Source organism: Camelus ferus, chromosome 4 (genome assembly GCF_009834535.1).
Source record: "Camelus ferus isolate YT-003-E chromosome 4, BCGSAC_Cfer_1.0, whole genome shotgun sequence".
Classification (NCBI taxonomy): Eukaryota; Metazoa; Chordata; class Mammalia; order Artiodactyla; family Camelidae; genus Camelus; species Camelus ferus.
This window is the reverse complement of record NC_045699.1, coordinates 54573149-54598048: the sequence shown is the minus strand read 5'-3', so window position 1 is coordinate 54598048 and position 24900 is coordinate 54573149. Positions and strand designations below refer to the sequence as shown.

The 24900-nt window shown below is 46.0% G+C and overlaps 1 protein-coding gene across 6 annotated transcripts in view; it reads right to left on the bottom strand.

Moving 5' to 3' along the window:
- Nucleotides 1-1716: 1716 nt before the first annotated feature.
- Nucleotides 1717-24900, bottom strand: part of PALM2AKAP2 (PALM2 and AKAP2 fusion) — a 425013-nt gene continuing 401829 nt past the window's right edge. For 3 of the 6 annotated variants that reach the window (XM_032478150.1, XM_032478152.1, XM_032478153.1), the window contains 2 exons: nucleotides 16272-16450; nucleotides 10364-10870 (listed from right to left, as the gene is read on the bottom strand). In XM_032478150.1, the coding sequence (XP_032334041.1) occupies nucleotides 10685-10870; nucleotides 16272-16450 (365 nt within the window). In that variant the 3' untranslated portion in view covers nucleotides 10364-10684. Of the gene's footprint in view, nucleotides 5674-10363; nucleotides 10871-16271; nucleotides 16451-24900 lie in introns of those variants that run through there. The other 3 variants (XM_032478148.1, XM_032478151.1, XM_032478149.1) reach the window with 2 other exon arrangements.

The following is a 24900-nucleotide window of genomic DNA, read 5'->3' as shown; positions in this document are numbered from 1 at the left end:
ACCCCCAAATTCCGACCGTATCAGGCACCCCGCTGCCTTGCGTTGCACAGCCTGCGTGCCCAGCCCAGCCCCGCCCACCCAACCTCGGTCCTGGGTACCGTGACTCACCTGGCGCTGCCTGATGCCCCCAGGTGCTGGCAACGATGGACGGAAAGAGGACCAGGACGCTGAATCCACAGCCATCACACTACTGCTCCTGTTTAGGGGGGACCCCAAGGGCAGAGAGCTTCCTTCCTTATTAGCTGCTGACCTGGGGGCTGAACGTTGGCCCGAAAGACTCCTCTCGTTCCTCTCAAGCTGTGTGGCCTCTTTGGTTCCTTTCCCTGGACTCTTAGTCCCCCATCCCTTTGTTTTCTGCTCACAGCTTTAATTGTGGTATAATTTACATGCTTAAAAAGTTACTCATTTCTAAGTGTACAATTGAATGATTTTCAGTAATTATGAAATTGTACAATTAACACCGCCATTTAATTTCAGCACATTTTCATCACCCCGTTTGCACTTTTGGTTCCTTTTTGGCAACAGGGATGCCCGGGCCGTCTCCTCCCCCATCTCCTGGGAGAGCTGATCCCAAAGGAAAGAGCCCAGAGGGAGTTTTTTCAAATAAACTTTTTTTGCTGCAGCCACCAAAACCCTGCTCTCTGCGCAAGACTTGAGCCCCTATCATGGCCTTGGCCTTGGCCCACCAGAGCCGTCTTCCTGGACAGCACAGTGGGAAGAGGTGTCTAAGGTCACCTGGACCCCCACACATCACCAGGTCTACCGGGCCTTGCACGTGAAGTGCCGGTGTGCGTCTCTGTGGGAAGACTGGGTAAGAGCGATGCTTGAGTCAGGATGCCCAGGCTCAAATTCAGGTGCTACTATTCATGAGCTATGTGGCAGCACTTTCCTAACATATGAAATGGCAATCAAAACAGTGTTGGGAGGGGGGAGGGTATAGCTCAAGTGCTAGAGCACATGCTTAGCATGCATGAGGTCCTGGGTTCAATCCCCAGCACCTCCTCTAAAAATCAACTATACCTAATTACCACCCCGCCCAAAACTTTTAAAAATAAAATAAATTAATTAAAAATAAATTGCATTAAAAACAAAACAAAACAAAGTGTATCTCACGGAGGTGCTGTAAGAAACAAATAGAAGACGTTCATGGAAAGATGCCAAGTGCCCGTCCATTCTCAATGCTTCATAAATGTTATCTGTTAGAGTTGGATCACATTTTCAAAGGGGCCTGTCAACCCCCTGCCCTCAAAATTCTGCACTCTCACCCCAGAGAGGTTGGAAGATGCCAGAGAGAAGCCTCCAGCTGCCCAGAATGGGAGGAAACGGCTGGAAATCTTGGGAGGTGTGGGATGGGGGAAGGTTGGAAGAAGTTGTAGAAGTGGGAAGAGATGGACAAAGAGGCAGCTGGAAAGGAGACCCCAGGAAGAGCAGGAAACAGGAGATCTGGGTGCAAGTTAGTGCCCGGGGTTAGGCTGTGGGATGGACGGGAACAGGTGAGTGTGGACTCCAGCCAGGGCAGCTGGAGACAACCTTGCAAAGGGAGCGCTGGGAACAGCCTGTTACCGGGGTGCACCACCAGCTTGTCTTGCTTCCTTGGTTCCAAATGTTCAAGAAACAGACGCCGCCACCACGGAATTAGAGGCAAGAGCGCAGGCTTGCCACCCCTGGGCTGCCCGGTCACCCAAACTCCCTCGGCAGTCAAACAAGCAGCCATCGTTTATAAAAACACAACACACACTGGGTTTTAATGAGAAAATAATTGTATACTTGCGTTGAATGCCTCACAATCACTATAAAACCAAAGCAGGATAGTAACATTTAAGTGGTTAACATACACAGGAGAGCCAGATACAGAGTATAATTTTCAAACACAGTATTGCTGCTTTTCCCCCCTCCTCCTCCGAAAAAGAAAAAAAAAAAGTCATTTGGGTCGAGAGCAACACAAAATCAAAAATTGGCAGCTCACTCACTGAATGCTTAAAATTCAGGAAATTGATTCTGTCACTAAAACTGGATATATTCACCATCGCTAAACACTTAGGCTATTTGTTTTTTCAATACATAGTTTAATTACATCCATTCTTTAGTTGGAAAAAAAGGTTTATCTGTCTTCAGAGACAAGAGTCAACACTGTTTGAGTGTCCCTTGCAACGCTGCGTGTGTGTGTTTGTGTGTGTTGTGTGTATCTGTGGACAGTGATCTACATACGGCTTATATGTCATTGTCTAGGGTGGAGAGCATGCACAGGTGAGAAGAGGCAAGGACACTGCACTGTGTCCTTCACGTAGGACACAGCCCAGCCTCCTGCCACTGACAGACCCTGTTTTCCATAATTTCTGGACGAGAAAGCCAAGGAATGTCAGTAGTTAATCAGTTCTGGAGGAAAGTGAACATCTCTAAACACGGTGGAACGGAATTCTTTCAGGAAAGCTTTTAACATCTACAGAATCTAAACATTTGTTCTAGCTGAGATTAACAAGCTTGCGTGCTGCTTGGCAGGGATGAGGGTCAGAGGCTGGGTTTTGGACAAGCCTCTTCTTCTCGATGGGTTAGGCAGGTGTGACTTTCCTCCGCGGGTCTGGTCTGCTGCGTCTTCACAAAGGGGAAGGGTTCACCTGGGATCCCAGAGCCTAGCACAGCGCTATGTACAAAGCCATGGCCCAATGTTTCTCGAAGGAGTACAAAAACTCAGGCGTGCAGAGAAAATCTGGCTCTTCCAAGGGAACTGTAATTTACATTTTAGTAGGATTCTAAGTGAGTGGAACAGGAAACTGACTGCAGTCATCAGAAGGCAGCAGAAGGGAGTAAGGAAAGGGTGGAGATGTTGGGGCCACAGTTACACAGCTTTGTGGCTGTGGGAGGGGCACGGAAGCACTGCGCCTGCTGCCTACCTGCAGCACGGACCCAAGGATCCCGGCTCTATGGCTCTAGGTAGTAAGCGTGTCTGGGTCAGTCAAATGAAGTCAAAGACCAATTTATCTGCCTCTAAAGCGATCCCATGAATTGTATGGGCTTTTTTTTTCCATCTGCTCATGCTCTTCTCAAATGGGTATACAGTTTCCTTTGAAACAGAACCAAAACTTATGGGGAGATTGTCTGTATCATGTCTATGGCCCCTACCAGATCCAGGGTTACTCCAGAAGCCGTGAAGCCTGTTTCATTTTTTGTGCGACCCACAGGACCATTCTGCTCTCCAGGCATCCTGGCTGCCCCGTGCCCCTGGACCACATGAAGCTGCTACCCCATCTGTCTTCACTCCTGTGCCTGCCTTGGGAACGCTCGAAATCCACAGGCAAAGCGTCCCTTCCCGGTACCCCCATTTCACCCGTCAGGACGCCTCCTCTAACACAGATCTCATTTTCCTGGGGATGTTTGTCTCCATGCCAGCCCCCTACTTGAGAATGAATTCCTAACAGCAGGGATCTTATCGGTTTTGTACCCTCAGGGGCCAGCACATTTTGTTGACTATTCATTCTGAACATGCAGGAGAATGAGCCATACAAAGATGGTGCCAGTTACCCATCTGTAGAATCTGGCTTCAAATTGCAGGTTCCCTTGGCAGTTTTAAAGGATCCTTGTAAGTTACCAGACAGCTCTGTTTTGACTTTGTGCCCACCACTTGTTTGTGAATAAACTTTCCCCTAAAGTTGACACTAGGCCAGTTAAAAAAAAAAAAGCAAAGATAATGTGCATGATACCTACATACAAATCTTGTGTAATTGCTACTCGTCAGAATAACATATTAGTGCTTGTGACGTAATACAAAAACAAAAATGAATTTTAGTGAGGTCTGACTTACTTATTGCTTTTTAAAAAAAAAAATCATAGTTTTAAAACAAAGTCAGGGAGGGAAAAAAAGAAGGCTGGTCAGTTTTTTTTTTTTTCTCACAGTCAGAATTGAAAATTTCTCATCCAGAAATTGAGAGAGCATTCAATTACGGAATGCCCTTATCATATTGCTTCAAATGACAGAAAGAGTGAAGCTGGCATCCTTGCTTACGTGTCCTAAGCACAAATACAAAGCAGGAGAATAAATATGATCCTTTCCTGAATGTCAAATTACAAAACTGCTCAAAACTTTGCCACCGTGACTCGTGCAAACACCATGTTAGGTCAATTTAATATCACAAACGCTGCATCAGCTCGGAGCCTCTATGTACTTTTCATAAAAAAGAAATTCTCACTCATTCCTGACGCTGGCAAACAGCTTTAGAGGAAATCAGTGAACACCCCTGTCCCGTGATCATTCTGGAATTTTAATCCTCACACACACACTCTTACTCGTGAGCGCACACATGCTTTACACAAACACGCAAAGGCTTGTGTGCACTCACACGTACACACACACACCATCTTTAGGGCTGTAGCTGATCCTAAGCCTGCACTTAAGTTTCTATTCTATATTTTTCTCTGTATCATCCTGAAAAACACTGGTTACTCAGCAAAAATAATATCTCTTCCTTCCTTTATTTATTTTCCCCCCTCTTTCTCTCTTCTGGCTTCTCTCTCTACCTTTCATGACCTTTCTTTAACTGTTTCCTTTCTGATTGATCCAAAATAAGCTATCATTCTTCCTCCTCCCTCAAGGGTCCACTTTATATATAAAATATAGTTATAAACACCTTTTTATTTCTTGTCATCTACCTCGTGTAGGTAGAGTTCGCCCTTTTTGCAATTATTGCCACTCTAAAAATACCCCTGCCCTCTTGAACCAAGCTGTTCAATGTGTACAGGTTTTATACATGGATATATTCCCCCATCCCAGCATAAAAAATACTTGTTGCCCGCTAAATACAGTTTTCATATGAAGAAACAGAATTGTGAAAATGTGTTCTCATAAACGGCAGATCAGTCCATCTCAGAAGCAGACAAGATCCTAAAGCTAAAAGAATCCATTTGGTTTGGCTTTCTCCCCCCTTCCTCAACCTCCTCATGGAGAGCTGATGGTGTTTCCAACAGGAAGAAATAATTGTCTTCAAAATATAGGTGGTGATGGTGAATTATTCCCAATTAAAAACAGTGAGATGGAAGAGACGTGGAATCATGACTGCCTCTTCTGGGCAGAGAGAGAAACATTATTAGTTTTACGGCTGCTGGAGCAAACGGAGTCAGCCCAGCACCGCTGATGCCGTGGAGGGCGGGAAGCCAGTGCGGGCGCAGGGAAACAGCCCGTGCGGGCGGCCGGCACCAGCTCTGCGGCTCTCCCAGTGGCCGCCCCACCGCTGTTCTTCCCCATCACCCAGCTAGGCTGGTCTCCGTTCTGCCTGTAGCAACCGTGTTGATTTGCTTGTAACTTCTTTGTCCTTTCGGATCAATTGCGGATTGGACCCAATCCAGGTGATCCTTTGAGTCACAAACCTTTCTCTTTTGACTCTTGAGATCTCGAGTTTGATGGGTGGACTTCTTTTTCACTTTATTTTGAATCATTGTACATCACGGCTTCTGGTCTACATAAGGATTGCTGAGTTTGTTTGCACTTTAATAAATATCCTATTAAAATGCTTTGATGTGTTGATTTCTTGGTTTCTTGGTAACCCAAGCACCAAAGAAGCTTCCTGGGTGGAAGAAAGTTGATTATTCATTGTCCTCTTCCTCTTGGTTGGCATAGATCCCCGCCTCCCAGCGCAAGGCCAGGGCGCTCTTCCTTCGATTAACCCGTGTGGCCTCAAGGACCTGAAGAGAGAGGGCAAACAGTTACTCAGGGTTCATGGATGTTAGTCACGTACACAAGCCAACTTCTCCGTGTCCTTCCTCCCTTCTCTCTCTCAGCAACATCTAATGAGAGGGGAAAGTGGTCAAGGGTCTGGTAGGACAGGGAGGTAGGAGAGACAAGAAAGTAAAAGGGGTGGGAGTGTGGGATTCATCTCAGAGCCAAAGTTCACTTGCTTTTTGACCCATCGTTTTCAATATTTAATTTTCCTGAAATGTTCTGCAAGCTTCTCTGAACCAGACTTGACCCTGCATCGAGTTTTTAGATAACAAAGCGGACCTCTACACGCTACGGATCAGCGCGGTCTGGTGGAAGTGTTCTGTATCTGCGCTATCCAACATGGCAGCTGCTTGTGGCTAGCTGACCACTTGGAATACATCTTGTGTGGCTGAGAAATGAGGTATTTGATTTCAAGTCATCTTAATTCCAGCTTCCTTAAGGGAACTAGTGGCTACCACATTGGACAGCACAGCTATGGCTGGTCTTAGTCTCTTCATCAACAAGAAGACCAGAAAGTAATTCCAAACCACTGGACCAGTGTGGGTTCATTCCATCAAGTTTTGCGGACCTACCTAAGCTGTTGTTCATACTCGTATCACAAAAGTCTACTCGGGTATAATTCTCGAAAGAGGAATTCAGTGAAAAAAAAAACTTTCTCAGGACAACAAAAAGCCATCTGAGCGTTCTGATGTAACCTCAGGGCCACAGGTGCTAACGGCGGAAATGAAAGGCGACAGCATCGAGGACAAACAGGCTCCCCACCGTCGGGGGGAGGCTCCCAGGACGGGTCTGTGATCTCCGGAGGGGGACCTTCAGCCGGTCGGCTCCAGCTTTAGTTTGAACAAGATGACAGCCAGATGAATGACATTTAGGTGGCCAACACAGTGCTCAATTTCACAGTACTGCACCAAAAGCAAGCCCATGCAGGCCAACCAATTAAATGACTCTGGCATTAGCTTAGGATGTGCAGCTTCTGATTTTAAAGAAAAGTCCAGCAGGGCCAACGCTGGTTGGTTATCCAACCAATACGTGGTGAAGACTTTGCTTAATCTAAGAACAATCATTTGGGCAAGGGACAGAGATGCTAGCGGCACTAGAGAAGCAAGGAGATGCAGGTTTCCAGGCAGTGATGGGAGCCCAGTCATAAGCAAATTCTGGGTAGATTAAAGGTGTGTGTGTGTTGTGGGGAGAGGGGCATCTCAACTTGCTTCTCTGCATCTCTGACAAATGAATGGACTTCCCAAGGCTTCATTGTGCTTTCCCGGGGGAAGACTTCCCCAGTCCTCCTAGCTGGGACGGCTGGATCGGACATGTAGGACACAACTCAGTCAGTCTCCCAAAGGAACGTTCACCGTGAAGCCATGTCCTAACATGTTTTGTGTGTAAACATATCATGGCCACTTACTCTATATCTAAGAATAAGAAGTCAGTAGGAGGAAAGCAAGACTGCAAGGCTGATACATAGAGGAGTCCTCTGGTCAATGCGTGGTAACATGGTACCGGGAGGCAGTGCGGGGCTGGAATTGGAAGTCCTGAGCTTTATTTCCAGCTCTGTGCCTGGAACAGGTTGCTGCTGTTCATGGCATCTTGGGTCTCAACTTTCCTTATCTGTAAAATGGACACAGCACCTGCCCTACGTCACAGACTTTTCTTAGGAGGCAGTGCAGACTCTGAAGTCCAGGCAGGTCTAAGTTTAAATCCTGGTAACCATGTGACCTTGGGAAAGACTATGACTCCTGGGCCTCAGTTTCCTTATATGTAAAATGGGAATGATAAAAACCACAGTGCCGAGTTGGTCTGAGAATAATGTACGTAAAGCATTTAGCATAGTTCCCAGGGTGCAACAAGTTCTTAAACAACAACTACATATTTCCATCATCATGTGATGGAGCTTTACAAACTACCAAACATAAGGCATTTTTATAAGGAGCTCCTCACTGTGTAAAATGGTCCTATGCTTGCCTTGCAGATACAAACTGAATGGTTTACATAAAAGCTAAAAATAAACCTAAGGTTCTGAAAAAAATAGTCCTTTTCCATCTCAGATGCTTTTCTTCTTGTTATTTAAGCCCCATTTTATTTCTCAATCATCCTGAATAAATTTAATTTACTCTGTTCTTCAGGAACCTGTTTCAGTCCATCTATCCGTGCATCTTACGGCTCTTTATCGGGTTCCTACCAAGAGTCTTCACATTAAGGATAGAATAATCTCTTTCCTCGTGGAGTTTAGTCACAAAAAGTGGAACGGGCAGAGAAATGATATTTATAATGATGGAAACATTTGGCAAAGCTTGGGTTTGAACATCTATTTGTTGCAGCCCAAATAATTCATGTATACCAATAAAAAGCCCTCTTTTCTAACTGTATTCCCCTAATTTATATGCCACTACATGATCCCGAATTTCTGATGAAATCTAAGGCCTCTAGTCAAGGCATAGGTAAGATAATAAGTATATCATTATTAAAATAGCCAGTGACCTTGCTGTGAAACTGTCTCCAGGTCTGCAGGGCTTATGATCTAGGACCTGCTCAGCGATGAAGCCAGCCCACAACTGGCTTTTTGAAGATGCAAGTCCTCGGGGAAGGTATCCGGGTGAGCATCTGTTTTGTAATTTACTCAGAGTACTATTTGTGTGTGTGCATGTGTGTGTGTGCGTGCTTATAACCCTCCAGCAAATCTAGAGCTCCTGTTAGTTTTATTTCTACATATGAACTTTATTTCGTAAAGCCCATTCCTTTCCTTTCTGGGCCAAAAAAGTACTTGCCTCTGGAGCTCTGATAATAGGAAACACTTACATCCCAGGTACCACGAACCAGCTACTGTTACAATCCTCACTCCTGTCCTGGGGGATTCATACTGTTGTTACTCGCATTTCACACGTGAAGAAACTGAGGCCCAGGGAGGTTTAAGTAACCTGACGGACGTCTGCGAGTAAGAGGAAAGGCTACCATCCGAACCCAGAACTCTGGATGCGGCGTCTGTGCCCTGGGCCACCAGGCGCCACTGCTGCCCAGTGGTTGGAAGGAGTTTGGAGGAAGAAGCATCAGAAGGAGCGATAAGCACTCTTTCCATAGAAACAGAGACAGAAAAACAAAAAAAACAAAAAATAATAGAAAGACCTGATTTAAGGTTTTATCGTTTTCACAAATTAATTCAGATTTAGGTCTGGTCAGGGCCGGGGTGAAGGTATCAATTCTCTCTGAACACCCTCTAAAATCAATTTTTCTCTCTAATGCTTAGGGAATTCAAGTGACTCGCTTTGAGCAGCAATCAACTGAGACAATTTTATTTGGGGGTGTGCAACAAAAGACAGATATGTTAAATACTATTTATGTTAATATTTTACACCCCATCTCTTCAACTAAAGACAGACAGGGCCCAGTTTTATCTTCCTGGGATGTATTTGACCAGACTGTCATCAATCTTAATGTTGACTCGAAGAGGATGTGGGTTTAGGGTCTAATTCTTCATCTGACATTCCCTCGAGGAGAATAACAATTAGACCCTGAGGAAGGCTGTGTAATGATGAAAGATCTGAAATTCATTTCACATCTCGTGAAAGAAAAATTACTGATAGTCATCAGCTCACACCTACAGTTAATGATAATTATTTTGCTAAATATGGAGACGTAAAACCTATATTGTGTTACAGGTTAGCACACTCAATTTGAAGAAGAGCGTGCAATAGGCAGTGAATGGGAGGATGGATGAGCCCTGTAACCAGTATTTTCACTCCTAGGTATATTTACAGACATTCTTCCAATGGTTACCCAGAGAGTTGTGTACAATACCATTCATTGCATCATTGTTTGTAATGGCAAAAAAAAAAAAAAAAGAGATACAACCTACATTTCCATCACTAGAGAGATGAATAGATAGAGATCTCTATCTATTCATCCAGTGGAATACTATACAGCAGTTATAATGAGTGGACTAGAGCCATAAGGATCAACATGGACAAATCTAAAAACAATGCAGACAGAATAAAGAGGACAGGACACTACAATGTAATATATGTATAGAAAGTTTTAAAACATGCAAAACCATATGGTATTATTTATGTCTACAGATATACCTGTGTAAGGATAAACACATGCACAGACACAATGAACACCTAACTCCAGAACAGTTACCTCTCAGGAGAGAGAGATCTGGGAACTGGGAGAAGTAACAAGAGGGCTTGAATGGTACTTGCATTATTAATTTCTTTCTAAAATATTAAGCAAATATTATGAAACAATAAGAATGGACAAAGCTGGCTTAGATGGGCTTTGTTATTTCCCTCTGTCATATGTGGCACGCTGGAATACCAGCCCCATGGCATTAGGGACTTTGTTCCACTGACTGCTGTATTCTCAGAACCTAGAAAAGAACCCAATGTGTAGCAGGTCCTCAATAAATTGTTAACCAGGCGAATGAACATAGATTCTCTACAATTCTGGGCATCTGAAATAATTCTTTTAAAATAAAAATAATATGATACTATAGAAATTAAAAATATGAAAACCATTATGCTTTCTCATGGCATATAAATAAACAGTAAATATATATGTGAAAAAAGGGGAAAGATTAAAAAATACCGTGCTTTTTCGTAGCACAGATTTGTGAAATCTGTGTAAAAGGAAGTTGTGGAGGCTTTGGGGGAAATTCAATGCTTAAAGATGCTCCAGAACAAAAAGACAGGTTTAAAGATGGCAGGGAGGGAGAACTGGGTTGGTTCACAGTTGGAATAACTTATCCTAAAGCAATGGCATGGAGCTCTCTGGGTTGGTGTTAATGTGAACAGAGGACCGAGCTGCATTGTTTTCTAATGAGACCAGAATAGACTTGCTACATCAGTGCCTGAAGAAATGAAAGAAAATCCAAGGAGCCCATCGGTTGTGCCCTCTCGTCCAGACATCTTCCAGGTCCACAGGCAGGACGAGGTCTTCTCCGACCCCAGCACACAGCACAGCCAAGCCCAGCGGCGCGTATCACAGCTGCACGGACCCCAACATTTCAAGGCAATCACCCCATTCAGAAAAGGCAGGAAGAAAAAGCCCACCAGGAAACGGCAAACCACGACAGCATGCACCTGGGTCAGGCATGCAGCAGACCAAGACAAACAAGTGGAAAAGTACCTCGGAAGTCACCTTGCAAGACAGTAACTTAGAGGTGTACTGGCAGAGAGGGAAAAACCAGGGTTAGTACACGGCAGAGACACGCTCACGGAACACCGGCCAGCTGGGAACCGGTACCACGCCTGGGCAGGGGTGGGGGCGGGGAACAGGAGGGGAAGTACGTCAGGGGACCAGGACACGCCCACACCAAGACTTGCTTCATCTGATATTAGTTTATTTCAAAGTCTGTATCTTTTGCAGCAAGTAGATACCCTATTATTCCTCAATAAAAATATCAGATAAGTCAGACTTTGTTAATTCAAGATTTGTGGCTTCCATTTTTTGTGCTTTGAATTAACAAGATTCCCCTCCCTCTTGCCACCCCCACCCACCCCATGCAACCAGCTGCCCACCAGCAAGATCCTTAGTGACCATTTTGGATCCGCTAGAATCCATAGCCATCTGTAGCCAAACAGACATTCCTCCTGTAGGATTCCTTGAACCCCAAAGTCATCTTCTGTTCCATTGTCCCATGAAAAGAAGACCCTACCACAGACCAGGGTTGGTTTGAAAGTCACTGCAAGAAAAGGTCAAGGGGAAAAAAAAAACCAGTCTGGCTGTGGGTAACGAGTTAGAAGGACTGACTTTGGACAGCTCTCTCCAGAATTGTGGCAATGACCTTGCATCCCCACTGCACAGGACATTCGAGGCACTGACTGGGTTTTGGCATGGTGCCCATCGACTGGATAAGAGGAATCATATGTCTGGGATTGCTGATTGCTTCTTGGGTGTTGCACTTAAACTTGATGGTTCCCAGGCTGATGACTGGGAGCTGATGAATTCGGAACTCTCCTCTCCTCTGCACCTTTCCAGGGCAAAGTGAGAATCTGAGAGAGCTGGGGGTAGCATCACTGAGGGGGGGCCGAGCTTCCTGTAAAGCTGTAAGGCGGGGTCACTGGAGGCAGACGGGCTTCCTCCACTCACCCAGTGAGAGTCTGGCCACAGCTCCCGAGTGGTGTCCTGGTCTAAGAAGGAAGAATGTGCTAGGAATTCTTGGAAAAGCACTGACTGCTAGCCCTCAGCTTTGACTTAACCCAGGGGAATCGAAGAGGATTTCTCTTATTCCAGGACAGGTAGGGAAACCTGAAAGACCACTCAGTAACTATTTTGGGGGCAAAAGAGAAAGAGAGAGAGAACAGAGGAGAAACCCAGCAAGATTAGATCCTGTGCTAGAAGTGAGGATGGGGCTGAATGCCCAGGAGGCTGTAATTCGGACTTAGCCCAGCCTCCCTTCAATTGAGAAAGGGAAAGCAAATCCACCGCCAAGTTAAAGAGCATCACTGCGTCTTCTGAGGCTTGGGTCACGTTGGGGGAAAAACTGACCAGAAAAAGTGTTGCCTCAGTTTCCTTCCTTTGCAAGGCACCGAGAAACCCCAAGGAAAGTATGATTCATCAGTCCAATGTGAGTGGCATGACTGACCAGAGATGGCATCAGGCCCGATAAGGAAACGTTTCCACGTTAGATAACATCTCCAAAGAAGAGAAACCCACGAGAAGAGCAGGACAGCTGCATCTGGGTGGGCAGTGTGCACACTGCACAAAAGCACCTGGCAGGGCAGGGCTGAAGCTCAGTCCCCGACTCCACTCACCAACTGCACAGCTGGTGCAGGATCACATCCTCACAGGGTTTTGGAAAAGGGTACCTTTTGCTAATTTTCACAGGGCTCTGTCTAGGCTGGTAAACAGCCCAGGGGAAGGGGATGAGGGTGGCATTAGCAACCCTCCTACCCTCAAATTAGCCAAGAGGTCCATTAAGTTAAGGCAGAGCCTGGCTGAAGCCTTGAGCGTGGAGACACACATCGGTGACCACGCCACGCAGAGAGGACGCCAGCCCCGCTGCTACTCAAAGGGCATCCTACTCAAGGTCTGAGCTGGTAACAAGGATGGCCGTTTGGGGGTAACTTTTTCAGAAAAGAGGCTTTTTCTGGTTCTGTGTCACTGACTTTATCATCAACTACAAAATAAAGCAGAACATCTACAGATGACCCAGTATCCCCAAAACTGTGACTCCTGGGATGATGTTCCAAGAGGGAGATTCATGATTTAATCTCCCATCTTCGGTCATCCTCTGAGCCCTCATTCTGCTTGAGCAGGAGAGAGGGACAGCTCAGGGACAGGAAAAAGACCCTAAGTACTGCACAGTTCCCCCCATGCTACCCCCGGGAGGGCTTCTGTGAGCCGGAGGCCTCCCTCCTGTCCTGTATACAATTTTTTATGAAGTGGGAACACGTAAGGGTCCTGAACTGGGGACAAGACTCCAGAGACCATCGCTGCTCTGGGGTGGAGGGACCCTGCACCTGTTTTGTTAGCAGGGATCAGTTTTTTCCCAGCTAGGTTGGCAAAAGTTCCTCATGAAAACTGCAGGCCCAGCTTTGTCTTCCCTCTCCCTTTCTTCTGTCCTTCATGCTCTTTTGGGAGGGGGAGGTGATGAGGGGTGGAGGAGGTAATTCAGTTTATTTATTTATTTATTTGATGGAAAGACTGGGGATCGAACCCAGGACCTTGTGCATGCTAGGCACGCACTCTACCACTGGGCTATGCCTTCCCCCCACCTTCATGCTCTCTGACATCACTATATCTACTGCATCACTAGGCAGACATCTCAATTACCCTATTTGGTTTCAAGTCTCTCTTCTCCTTGGGAAGCACAGCAAATAAGAATTCTTTTCCTTCAATTTGGAAAAAGCTTGCTATCTCCTATGGGAACACATGGCTGGGTCCTGATTACCTGTGAGTGCTGCCAAGTGACTTTTTGGAAGGAATATTGGCAGGAGGGAGCGCCGGGTGACACCAGACCAAGGTGAGCCAAGTGAGGTTCGTAGAGGGTGGAGGATCTAAGAAGTCACAACTTGCCCTGAGGAGAGAGTATGTAAATGGCGCCAGGAGAACAGAACCACCAGCTTCTGGGCCCCGGAAGCCAGTTACACAACTCAGGCTTCAAGCCATCCATCTGCTCCTTACTGCAAACCTTCTGGTCTGAGAGATCCCTAAAGAAGGAGGCACGAATCAGCTAGGAAAAGGGATGAAGGCTTGTTCAGGCCCACAGGTAAACTTCAACATCTTCTCCACCGATTGATGGTGACACAATAGAAAGGTCCCTTGAAGCAAAAGGGCTGAGACAGGGGAACAGGTGACTCTGAAATGAGATCTCATGGACGATCATTTATCTGCTTTAGAAGCAACTGGAGTACGTTTTTTTCTTTTGTTTCTTTTCCCCCAGATTTGGGTCTCTTAAAAGAGGATATGTATTGGATAGACTGTGTTCTGTCCCTAAGAATTTTCAACAGCAACAACCTTGGTTCTCTTGTCATATCAATGACAGTGCAACACCCTGGGCCTTGAATTCGAGATCTGGGGAAAGTAACAGCTTGATGAGTTAGTAGGTTTCTTTCCTACCCGAAATGTTGATTTACTTGAGACAAAGAGAGACAGGAGGCTATCACTGCACCGTGTAAGTGAAGGGCAGTCAGTAGGTTAAATGGCTGATTCCAGGCAAAAATTCTTCACGCAAAGGGGGAATCCAAGCTGGTTGGCACTGGCCAGGTGGCTGCCTGAGTGTCGGAGTTGGCCGGCCTCTGCCTATGAAATGCGTTAAGAGCGGGCTCCTCACTTCCGTGCAGGGTGCTTTTTCCTAACACCTGCTCTCCAACACAAAAGGCACGCAGAGAGACTCGGCTGGGTCATGGGCAAAGTGGTTCCATCGGTGCTTCCCCATGCACACATCCCAGCTAACTTCCACCAAAGCTGCTGACGCATGAGGTGGAATCACTGTGAGAAAAGAAACAAACCACTGCGGGGAGGGTGCAGCTCAGTGGTAGAGGGTGTGCCTAGCTTGCTCGAGGTCCTGGGTTCAATCCCCAGTACCTCCGTTAATAGATAAAAATAAATAAACCTAATTACCCCCTCCAACAACAAAAGTTTAAAAAAATAATTTTTTTTAATGAGAAAAAGAAAAGAAAAAGAAACAAGCCACTTACAGCCCTAAGCTTCCAACTGATCCTAGTCTCTGGGAAACACCTAAAGGTAACCCCCTATATTAAGTGGGGCTGCAAAGAAGGGCCAGCTAGTGACTTCCTGGGCAGAAAAGGTCCTCTGGGCTCAGAGCAGAAGCCCCAGCCGTGGAAACATCTGCAGCGGCCATCGAGGCCCAGGCCCACACCCCCGGGCAATACAGGGAACAGCCCCAGTGTTGTTCCAGCCCAATTGAGCAGCTGGGCCAGCATTCCAAGCGCTTTAGGTGTAAACCCAAACTGGGAGAGGTTGGGAGACACCCCGTGGGTCATCAGGGTGGCTCTAGACGTGATCGCTTTCCTCCTTTCCCACGAAATATTTTGAGAGCAATGTTCAGTATCTGGCTTTGACTCCAGAAATCCTTCAGCCTAGCCCACCAGGATATGAAAGGCAGGAAACCAGCATGGAATTCCTACTGTGAGCCCCAGAGCGGTCGGGTTTAAGGTGATCGAATCATTTATCATCCAAACTGGGGCACTTTTAAGAGGGACAGGGGATGCTATTAATAGTTCCAGCAGGACAAGAGGCACAAACCAGGACTGTCCTGGGTCACCTGGGGAGCATCCTCAACCAACCCACGTTATTTTCGACCCAAGTGTAATGGGGGAGGAGGTGGTTACCTCAATAAATGCTAAGAGACTGAGGCCAGCAGACACCAAGGGGGTTGGGCAGGAACCCCTGGGCTGAGCCCCAGGCTCCTGCCTGTGCAGGCTTGGGGGACCAATGGCTCTTAAGTCTCTGACTAGAGAAAGAAACCACAGAGCAGATGACTCGGTTCACGGTTGACACGAATGTCATGTGCAAGGTTCTCAGGGTTGAGGATAGCAGGGTAGCCGTGTGGTTTTTTAACTGTCATTTTAAATGGCTCCTTCCTGCCAAACTACACACAGGCTTGGTAACAGCCTCAAATGTGTTTAGACTTCCCAGCCCTGGGTGACGTTTATAGGGAATGCCCGGAGCAGATGGTGAAGGACTGCCACCATCATAGTTCTCCAGAGAAAGGAAATCTCCACGGAGCGGGCAGGCGATGGTAGAAATCAGCTCCCCGGTGCCTGGGGATGATTTCAGGGTGCTGACGCCCTTGCCCCCGAGTGTTGCCCCAATCCAGGTCTCTCTACACACCCCACATCTCATGCACTGGTGATGCCAGTAAACTCGACCTAGAACTTGGCAGCAGTAAGATCCACGCTTTGCATGATCAGTGTTTTTGAGAAACAACGGCAAAAGCCCAAACCCAACTCCAGGCATGTGAACCACACATTTGATAGCTGGAGCTGGAAACCTGACGTTGGCCAGACGCCCGCAGACACGTCCGCGCCCAGGCCGGGGTGCCTTGTGCCGCACCGACACTCGCCCTCGAACACGGAAGGAGGGAAGAGGAGAAACTTACACTACTATCATCCATCCTCTCGCGCCTTTTAGATTTGTGTGTCTCATAGTCTTCCATGAGGGTCTGCATCAGGTTCTTGGGCCTCTGCGATCCGGCAGCCTCTTCGGGAGCTAAGTCAGGCTGCAAGCTGGGACCTTCAGGTGTGGGGGATGGAGGAGGTTTGACTTTCTCTATTTTCCCTGAAACAACACGAAGAGAACACCCTTTCTAAGCTTGTCTCCTCATGACTGCTTTCAGAAAGAAGAGAAAACTGGCAAAACAAAACAACACAAACGAACAAAACCCTCTGACACGAGGAGGGGTACCTGAACGATGGTCCGTCCGTGCAGCTCATTTTACTACAGGGATCAAAGCGCTGAAGGATAACGTCACAAACCCATCCAACGAAAACCTCAAGGAAACCGGTTTTAAAATCAGTTCGACCAAAGAGGCCTGTCTGGCACTTTGCAAATAAATGTCAGACAGGCAGACAGAGAGACAGACAGACAGACAGACACAGGCTCTGGTTGTTTTGGGGGACATGGATTCTATCACAGATCATAGAATTAGACAGTCAGAAATGGTGGTGCCTTTGAACCTTTATAGACTCATTTCTTACAGACCAGGAAAACTGAGGCTCTGCAAAGGAAAGGCTGAGCTGAGGTCAGCGGGAGCCGGGGATGGCACCCAGGTCTCCTGGTTTCCTTATCAGCTCTTTCTTCTCTATTAGAGGTCGCCAATGGTCAGATGCCCAGTGCAGATGTTTTGCATGGACAGCACGTGCTGTAAAACCTCTGAATGAGAACTAAGACCGTTCTTCCCAGGTCACTCCAAGTCTTACATCGACCAGCTCCATTCTTCACTTTACCTGCCGTGGTCCCGAAAGCATTTCGGTTTGAGATCCCAGATCTTAAGGAATAAACGCCAACCACGGCAGCTTCAATGTTGTAAAAAAAATGGAGGGGTTTCAGCTTCAGAAAAGGTGAGGTTTTAGCTTTTGAAATGCCATACAGGAATTCTCAGGGTGAGATCAGTCAGTGGTCACCGGGGTGTAGTGACACCAGGCACTGTCATCCCAGTCTCTTGGGAGATGCCTGGCCCTGACTTGTGGCTCGTGAAGGAGTGGGTCTTATTGTCAGAGCCCCACACGCACCTCTGAGTGTACCTTCAGGTGCAACAGTCATGATTTTCACAACTATGCCCCTTGTGGGGGCCACAGCTAGGGTCTGCGAACAAGGAATGGGGAGAAAACACACAATATACATGGGGCCATTCAAGCACCAAAGTTTGGAAACCACTAGGGGAGGTTAAAGACCCATCTGGCCTTCTTCAGACCCAAGTTGAAGGCAATTCATCTTTCTGCATGACTCCCCAGACTTCCAACTTGGCAACTGCCTGATGTAGCTGGAATCACAAGTAAAGCCTGGGGTCCATGTCTCTGAGTGGTTGGCTCTAGCCCTTTACTGGGCATAGTTCCTTTTCACGGGAACTGGGGAGGCCCCTGGAGTTCAGGAAGCCAAGGGTTTAATCTCCGCTCTTCCAGGAACCAGTCATGTGGTTGACTGCAGACAATAACATAATGCTCCCACTTTAATCGTGGGCTGATCACTTAAGTTCTCCAAGCTTCAACTTCCCTCGCTATCAAATGAGAATTCGGGGGAGAAGTTGTCTTAGGGGTCCATTCTAACTCAAACATTTTGCTATTCTTTCAAATATATTGAAGAAGATCAGCCTTTACTGATTAAAAAACATATAGCACACTTGGCAATTAGGTGGGAAGTGGTTTTTAGTACACAGGACATTCCCTCTGCAGAGCCACCATTACATTAACAACTTAATAAAACTCACTGCCTTGACCTCAATTACCCAGATCGTTGATAAAAAGTCTTTTGATATCAACAGCAATGCAACAAACATTCCAAAGCCCTTAAATTCTCTAGACACGGTTTCTATTTTTTATTATGGAAATTAGGGAACACTATCATGACACCTACAGACCCATCAACCATATTAAACATTTATCAAGGTTTTACCACACCTGCCCATCTATCCTTCCTCCTTCCTTCCCTACTAAGATTTTTTAAAACAATTCCAGACCTCAGGCAATATCACCCCTGAATACATAGTATGCATCTCTAAAAATTCTGATTGACTTTTAGGGGGATAGGCGGGTTAGAATTTTTTTTTTTTTTTTGATAGAGGTACTGGGGATTGAACCCAGGACCTAGTGCATGCTAAGCACACCCTCTACCACTGAGCTGTTCCCTCCCTTGTGATTGACTTTTTAAATGGAGCCTTGAGAAACACAAGAGCACAGTGATGAGCATGCAGCTCTGGAGTCGGCCTGCTTGGGTTTGAATCCATTACTTGGCAGCCAAATACCCTTGGGCAAGTGGCTTGCTGTTTTTCTGTCTCAGTTGCCTAATCTGTAAAATGAATATGATGATAGTACCTATCTTGGTGGAGAGAGGGTATAGCTTAAGTGGTAGGGTGCATGCTTAGCATGCATGAGGTCCTGGGTTCAATCCCCAGCACCTCTTCTAAAAAACAAGTAAACCTAATTAATTACCTTCCCCCAAAAAACAAACAAACAAAAGGAGCACCAATCTCATAAAGCTGGTATAAGAACCAAGTTCACATTTTAAAAGTTAACAGCAGGCATCAATGAACCTCATTACTATTTACTTGAGATCTCAAAGAATAATGTCTCTAGAGTAAGAATGAGCAATCTCATGGGAAATTCTGCATAACCTTTTTGCAACTCTTCAAAAACTCAACATAGATACCAAATGACCAGGTGGATCATTTTCCAGTGGGTCTCTTGTGTCCAAATCATCTCCGGCAACCATTTCTCCAGCATTAAACTTCTAGAAAGCATAGACTACATTTACTGCCTCAAACCTCATCTTTCACACCTGCCTCATAGAACTTTGTCTATTACTTCTTTGAAAGCCTTTTTCACGTACTGACTTGTATCGTATCTGGTTTAAGCTTTTCCTCTCGATTAAGCTGTAAAGTCACCCGAGGGGAGGGACCAAAGACCATTTCAACTGGCTATGAATCCCCCTAACTCATTTGAATGTAAACGCCATTAGAGCAGGACCTTGTCCGTCCTGGTCGTTGCTGGATCCCAGCACCAGCTGCGGTATCTGGCACAAGGTAGCAGGAATTCATGGCTGTTGAACGAACCAGCAGATAGTACCTTACGAAATATACACGGCAGCCAATTATTAAGTGCTTGTGGTTTGGGACAGAATTCCCAATACAGAATCTGAGGAAAGAGGTTCAGTATCTTCACCAAAGCGCACAAAATAAAACAACCTTGGTCTACGGAACCACAGACGCGATGGCTTTGGAGTAAATAACAAGCATATTTATACGACATTTCATTTATAGGCTTCTTGTCATTCGATCCTTACAACAACCCTGGGATGCAGTCAGGGTGGATGTCGTGACATCTGTGAACAGGTTAGACCACGGAGGCTCAGGTGCTAACGTCAACCCAAATTACATTAGCTAGTAGCAATCAGAGTGAGGTCTGGAACCCAAATTGTGTAGATTGTCACTCACTTATATAATTGGACGTCTGCTGAAAGAATTGTAAAGAGGGTAAAAAGTTACTACAGAGAAGTGGTCAATCATTAAACATTAAAGACATTTCCTTGGCCATTTCTTAGCATTCCAGCAAAACGAAACCCATCCCCAGAGCAAGTTTTACGGTTACAGCCACTAGAGGTCACACGAGTAACAGGAACCCAAAACTGGCTTCCAAAGGTGGCTGAAGGTCTTGGAGAGAACAGGAGACTTCAGATAACCAAGCCCATGTCCGAGCCTCAGGAGAAGCGGTCAGAGTCCCCAGAGAATGGAGGCACGGCACCCCATCCCCGGACTTCCGGTCTGATTGACAGCAGGGGAAGCTGGCTTGGCCAGGCTTCTCTGCTGGGCCCCGTGATCTCGAACCATCCTGCCTCCAGGATGGCTCACACCAGGCACTGGAATTCTCACACCATCTTAGGAATCACACGAGCTGTCAAAAAGCTGGAGAGGGGTCTGCTCCACACCCATCGTGTTCCTTGGAAGTCCCTAGCTTGCAGCCTAACCGAGTTTTCCTCTTGATGAGGATGGTGAGAAAACGTCTAGTGTTCTTCGCCCAGGAGTAGACACTGCAGACACCACCGCTGTTTGGGCCTCGGGGGTCATGACATGAATGTGATGCGAATGGTGTGTGGCACAGGCCTGGGAAGTCCATCTTAGCCTTGTCTATGGCCCTGGAAGGTCCCTTGAAACTCCTTGGCCCCAAGGACATACTTCATTCGAATCCCCAAAGAGCGATGGCTCTCTTTGGTGTTCACTGGCGTGCATCTCACCCAGCACTGCTCCAGTGCACCCAGCTGCCGTTCCGTCAAAACTTGTTCTCATATATGTCTGTTCACCTGGTGAATGACTGACTAGCTGATGGGAGCCGACAGTGGCCTTTATTTTCAACAATAAACACCTTGCTATCTAGTTTCTCACCTGGACTGACCACTCTCTGACCACCTGGACAAAACAGCTCTCTTAAAGGACCCCAGTCACTGTCCCTGGGAAACAACGTGAACAGTGTCATGCAGACCTCGGGGCAGACCTGTGTTGGTCTCGACCGAGGGCTGGTACCTGACATTTACAGAGCAGGGAACGAGGGCAAGGTGAGATTTACAACTGACATAAGAACAAACAGAACAAAGCTGGCTGGAATTCAGAGTGGAGGGTCTAGAAAGCATTCTGAGTTTACTTCATACCTATGATTTTGTTCAAACTGTTTCATCTAATTTTTAGGGAGATGAAATTATTCTGTATGATACTGTAGTGGTGGCTACGTGTCATTATGCATTTGTCAAAGCCCATAGAATATACAGCATCAAGAGTGAACCCTAATGTAAACTATGGACTTTGGTTGATAATAATGTGCCCATGTTGGTTCATCGATTGTACCAAATACGCCACACTGATGAGGGATGTTGAGGGAAGGGGAGTATGTATGTGTGGGTGGGGAGGGCTATGTGGGAACTCTGTATTTTCCCCTCAGTTCTGCTGTAAACCTGAAACTGCTCTGAAAAAAAAAAAGTCTATTAAAAAAAAGCTATTTCATCTAGAGGAATTTTAGACTTAAGCATATAAAGTTATCCGAGGGTAAGAAACTTCACTTGGCTGAGCTAATTCCAAAGCTGCGTTTCTAAAATCACGTCTTATTACCTTAGTTCTATAAGAGCATAAACAATGCTGCAGACTGTCAAAAAGCCATTGGTCAAATAAGTTTGAGGACCATTGGACTAAAGAAAGCATTAAAAATAAAACGAGATCGATGTCTCCAAGGTTTTCGTGCTAATATGATTGTGAATGTCCAGTTCAGGGATGAGTGTGCAGCATTTCTCAGATTTACTTAACCAGACAGAGAACCTCATTTCATAGACTCCCTATTAATATCTCAAGGAAAACAGTTTGCGAAATACCGTTCTCTAGGGCTTGCTGGTCAACCACTAACTTGTGAGCACAACCAGTTCAGCTAATGGACACAAAGCTTAGGTAGAACTTTTCACCACAGTCTGTTTGTTTGTTATCAGGATAAGATGCACAGTTGTGTGGTGAGCAGAATGATGACCTCCACAAAGACGTCCAAGGCCTAATCCTCCAACCCTGTGACTGTGTTACCTTATATGACAGGAGGACTTTGCAGGTGTGATTGAGTTAAGGACTCTGAGATGGGAAGATTTATCCTACCCCATCCGGCTGGGCTTGATGTGATCACAAGGGTCCTCATGAGAGGGAAGCAGGAGGGTGAGAGAGAATTTGAAGATGCTACACTGTTGGCTTTGAAGATGAAGGAAGGGGGCCACAAGCCAAGAAATGCAGGCAGCCTCTGGAGCTGGAAAAGGGAAGGAAATGCATTCTCCCCAAGAGCCTCCAGAAGGAACACAGCCCTGCCGACACCTTGATTTCAGCCCGGGAAGATACTATCCTAGTCTGCTTGGGCTGCCATAACAAAATACCAGGGATCGGGCGGCTTAAACAGCAAAAATTACTTTCTCACGATTCTGGAGGCTGGACATGTGAGATCAGGGTGCCAGCATGATGGGGTTCTGGTGAGAGCCTTCTTCCTGTCTTGCAGATGGCTACCTTCCTGCTGTGTCTGCACACTGCAGAGAGAGTGAGCTCTCTGGTGTTTTTTCCTATAAGGGTGCTAATTCCATCATGAGGGCCCCACCCTCAGGAGCTCATCTCACCCTACTTATCTCCCAAGGTCTCCAAACATCATCACATTGTGGGTTAGGCCTTCAACAACATATTGAATTGGGGGGTGGGGGGGCAGGACACAATTCAGTCCATAGCTGACACATTTCAGATTTCTGGCCTTGAGAGCTGTAATAATAAATGTGGGTCAATTCACTGTATTTGTGGTGATTTGTCACAGCAGCGATAGGAAACTAATACAGATGGAGACCCAGTGTTATCTTCCATCCACAGAAGTGCATGAGAGAAACCAGGCAGGTAATGGTTAGGATGACAAATCACTTTTATTTTTATCTTTACTCTTTATTTTCTGATTTTTTTTTTCCTCTATAATAAGCATGAGTTAATTTTAAATTCTAAAACAAAGCAGAAACATTTCCTTTTCTTTACTAGCCATGCTGAGAAAAGCAGATAAAGCGGCTGGCTTTAACCTTCATGGACTAGGCAGATCCTCAAGACTTTCTGTCTCCACTAAGCAGCATGATGAGCCTGGGGGAGCTGACAAGCTGACCCCTCCTCGGGGCCTCAGAGGAGCACTGGTCATGTCTGCGGGACACTCACAGGCTGTCACGCTGTGGGGAAGACCGAGGAGCAGAAGGTGGCAGCAGAATTTCACTCCAAATTAGGAAACACTGCCTCCCACCATGAGTGGAAGAGAAAACTAGGGAACGTGAATTTGCGTTTCCTGTTTGCTTATTACAAATAGTTAAGCTGGTTTCTGGTCCAGAGAAAGCAAGCCACGCCTTGACTGCACGGCCGGATTTTCCCAACAAGATGGACTTCTCTGTGCCGATGGGAGCAGAACAAAAAACCCCCAATTCCTCCAGCCCAGGAGAACCAGAGTGAGGACTGCAGGTCCTCAGTACAGAGCTGCTGCCACCCCTGACAGCCCAAACCCTCCTTCTGTAGCAAGAGGACCAACTACTAAAAAGCCGGGAGGGTGGATTTCCAAAGTTCAGAAAAAATTTTTGGTCAAACATTATGATTTCGGTGACTTATTATATTCCACATACATGGAATCTGAAGTCTTAAAAAAAAAAAAAGAAAATCAAAGATCCTTTGTTTCTACATGTCTCAGAAGAAAAGAAAAAGCCATCACCCACTCTTATTTAAAAACCAAACTGAACAAAGACGCCCACCAGATAACATGCCTTGGCGCAAGTCTCCTTCAATGATCTCCTTTCTCCACGGAGCCTTGGGGTGAGCTTGCCAACATCTAAAACGGCTCACAGATCACCAGAAAAAAATGAGCTCAGACTTGCATTTTCCATTCTATTTCCTCCCAGTACAAGGGGATATCCTGCCCGTCAGATCCGGAGTCCATGGGCTCATGTGGCTCCAGCTGTGACCCACACCCCAAGAGCAGGGCCCTGGGCCTTTCATCTCTTTCTTTGAAGGCCCCAGGGGTGGGAGAATGTGATGATATGAATCCTCAGATTATAAGCCTAGCTCACGAATGAGAACTACCCCTTGCCTGGTGACACAAGTCTGAGAAACTTCCCATATTATTACTCCAAGGTAAGTTGGGAAATCGGTTGAGTTGTCAATATTGGGTGAGTCCTCCAAATGAAACTAGAAAATGAACAGTGGAGAAGGGCAGCGTTCTGCATCTCGGGGGGAAGCATAATTTAAGACCCAGAAAAGAAAAAAACTTCATTAAATAGTAAGAACGAAAATCCTGGTAAGCAGCAATTCCCCCACCAAGATCTTTTGGTTAAACACTTTCTACCCACATGGTGGGCTTGGCTGTTTGAAGATTATCACCCCCACCCCCAAAAAAATATTTCCATGGTAATTTGTAACATTATTGTCACCCAATATGCTTAACAATGATCTTTGTTTTGTGAAATAGCAGCCGACTATTGAAAACTAATGCTTGAACTCAGATTTTAAAAGAGAAGCTTTAATTCTAAGGGAAGTAACTGAAAAAAAATCTCAACTAAGATTAGAAAGTAATCTTATAAAGCACATTGTGCTATTTATGTCAGGGTCACAGTAGCTACAAAAGAATAAATTGTAAGTAACTCTGCTAAGATTTTCTAGGCCCTTTCTTAAAACATAATAACTACTATAACAACAATAATAGTAACTCTTATTGGAAGCCTTTTGTGCACCAGGCAGTGTCCTAACTTACTGATGAAGTTGGTACTGTTTTATTCCCATTTCACGGATGAGGAAACTGAGGTTTAGAGAGGTGAAGTAAGTCGGTCACACAGCTAACAAGCAGTGGCGTCAGGATCTGAACTTAAATGTGAATCCAGAGAACTGACTGTCACATGTAAGCCCATAATTACGCTTGACCAGCTATTTCACAAAGGGTATGAATTTTATATGTGAGTAACAAGAAATAAAAGCCAGAGAAACTGGGAATACCTGTGATGTC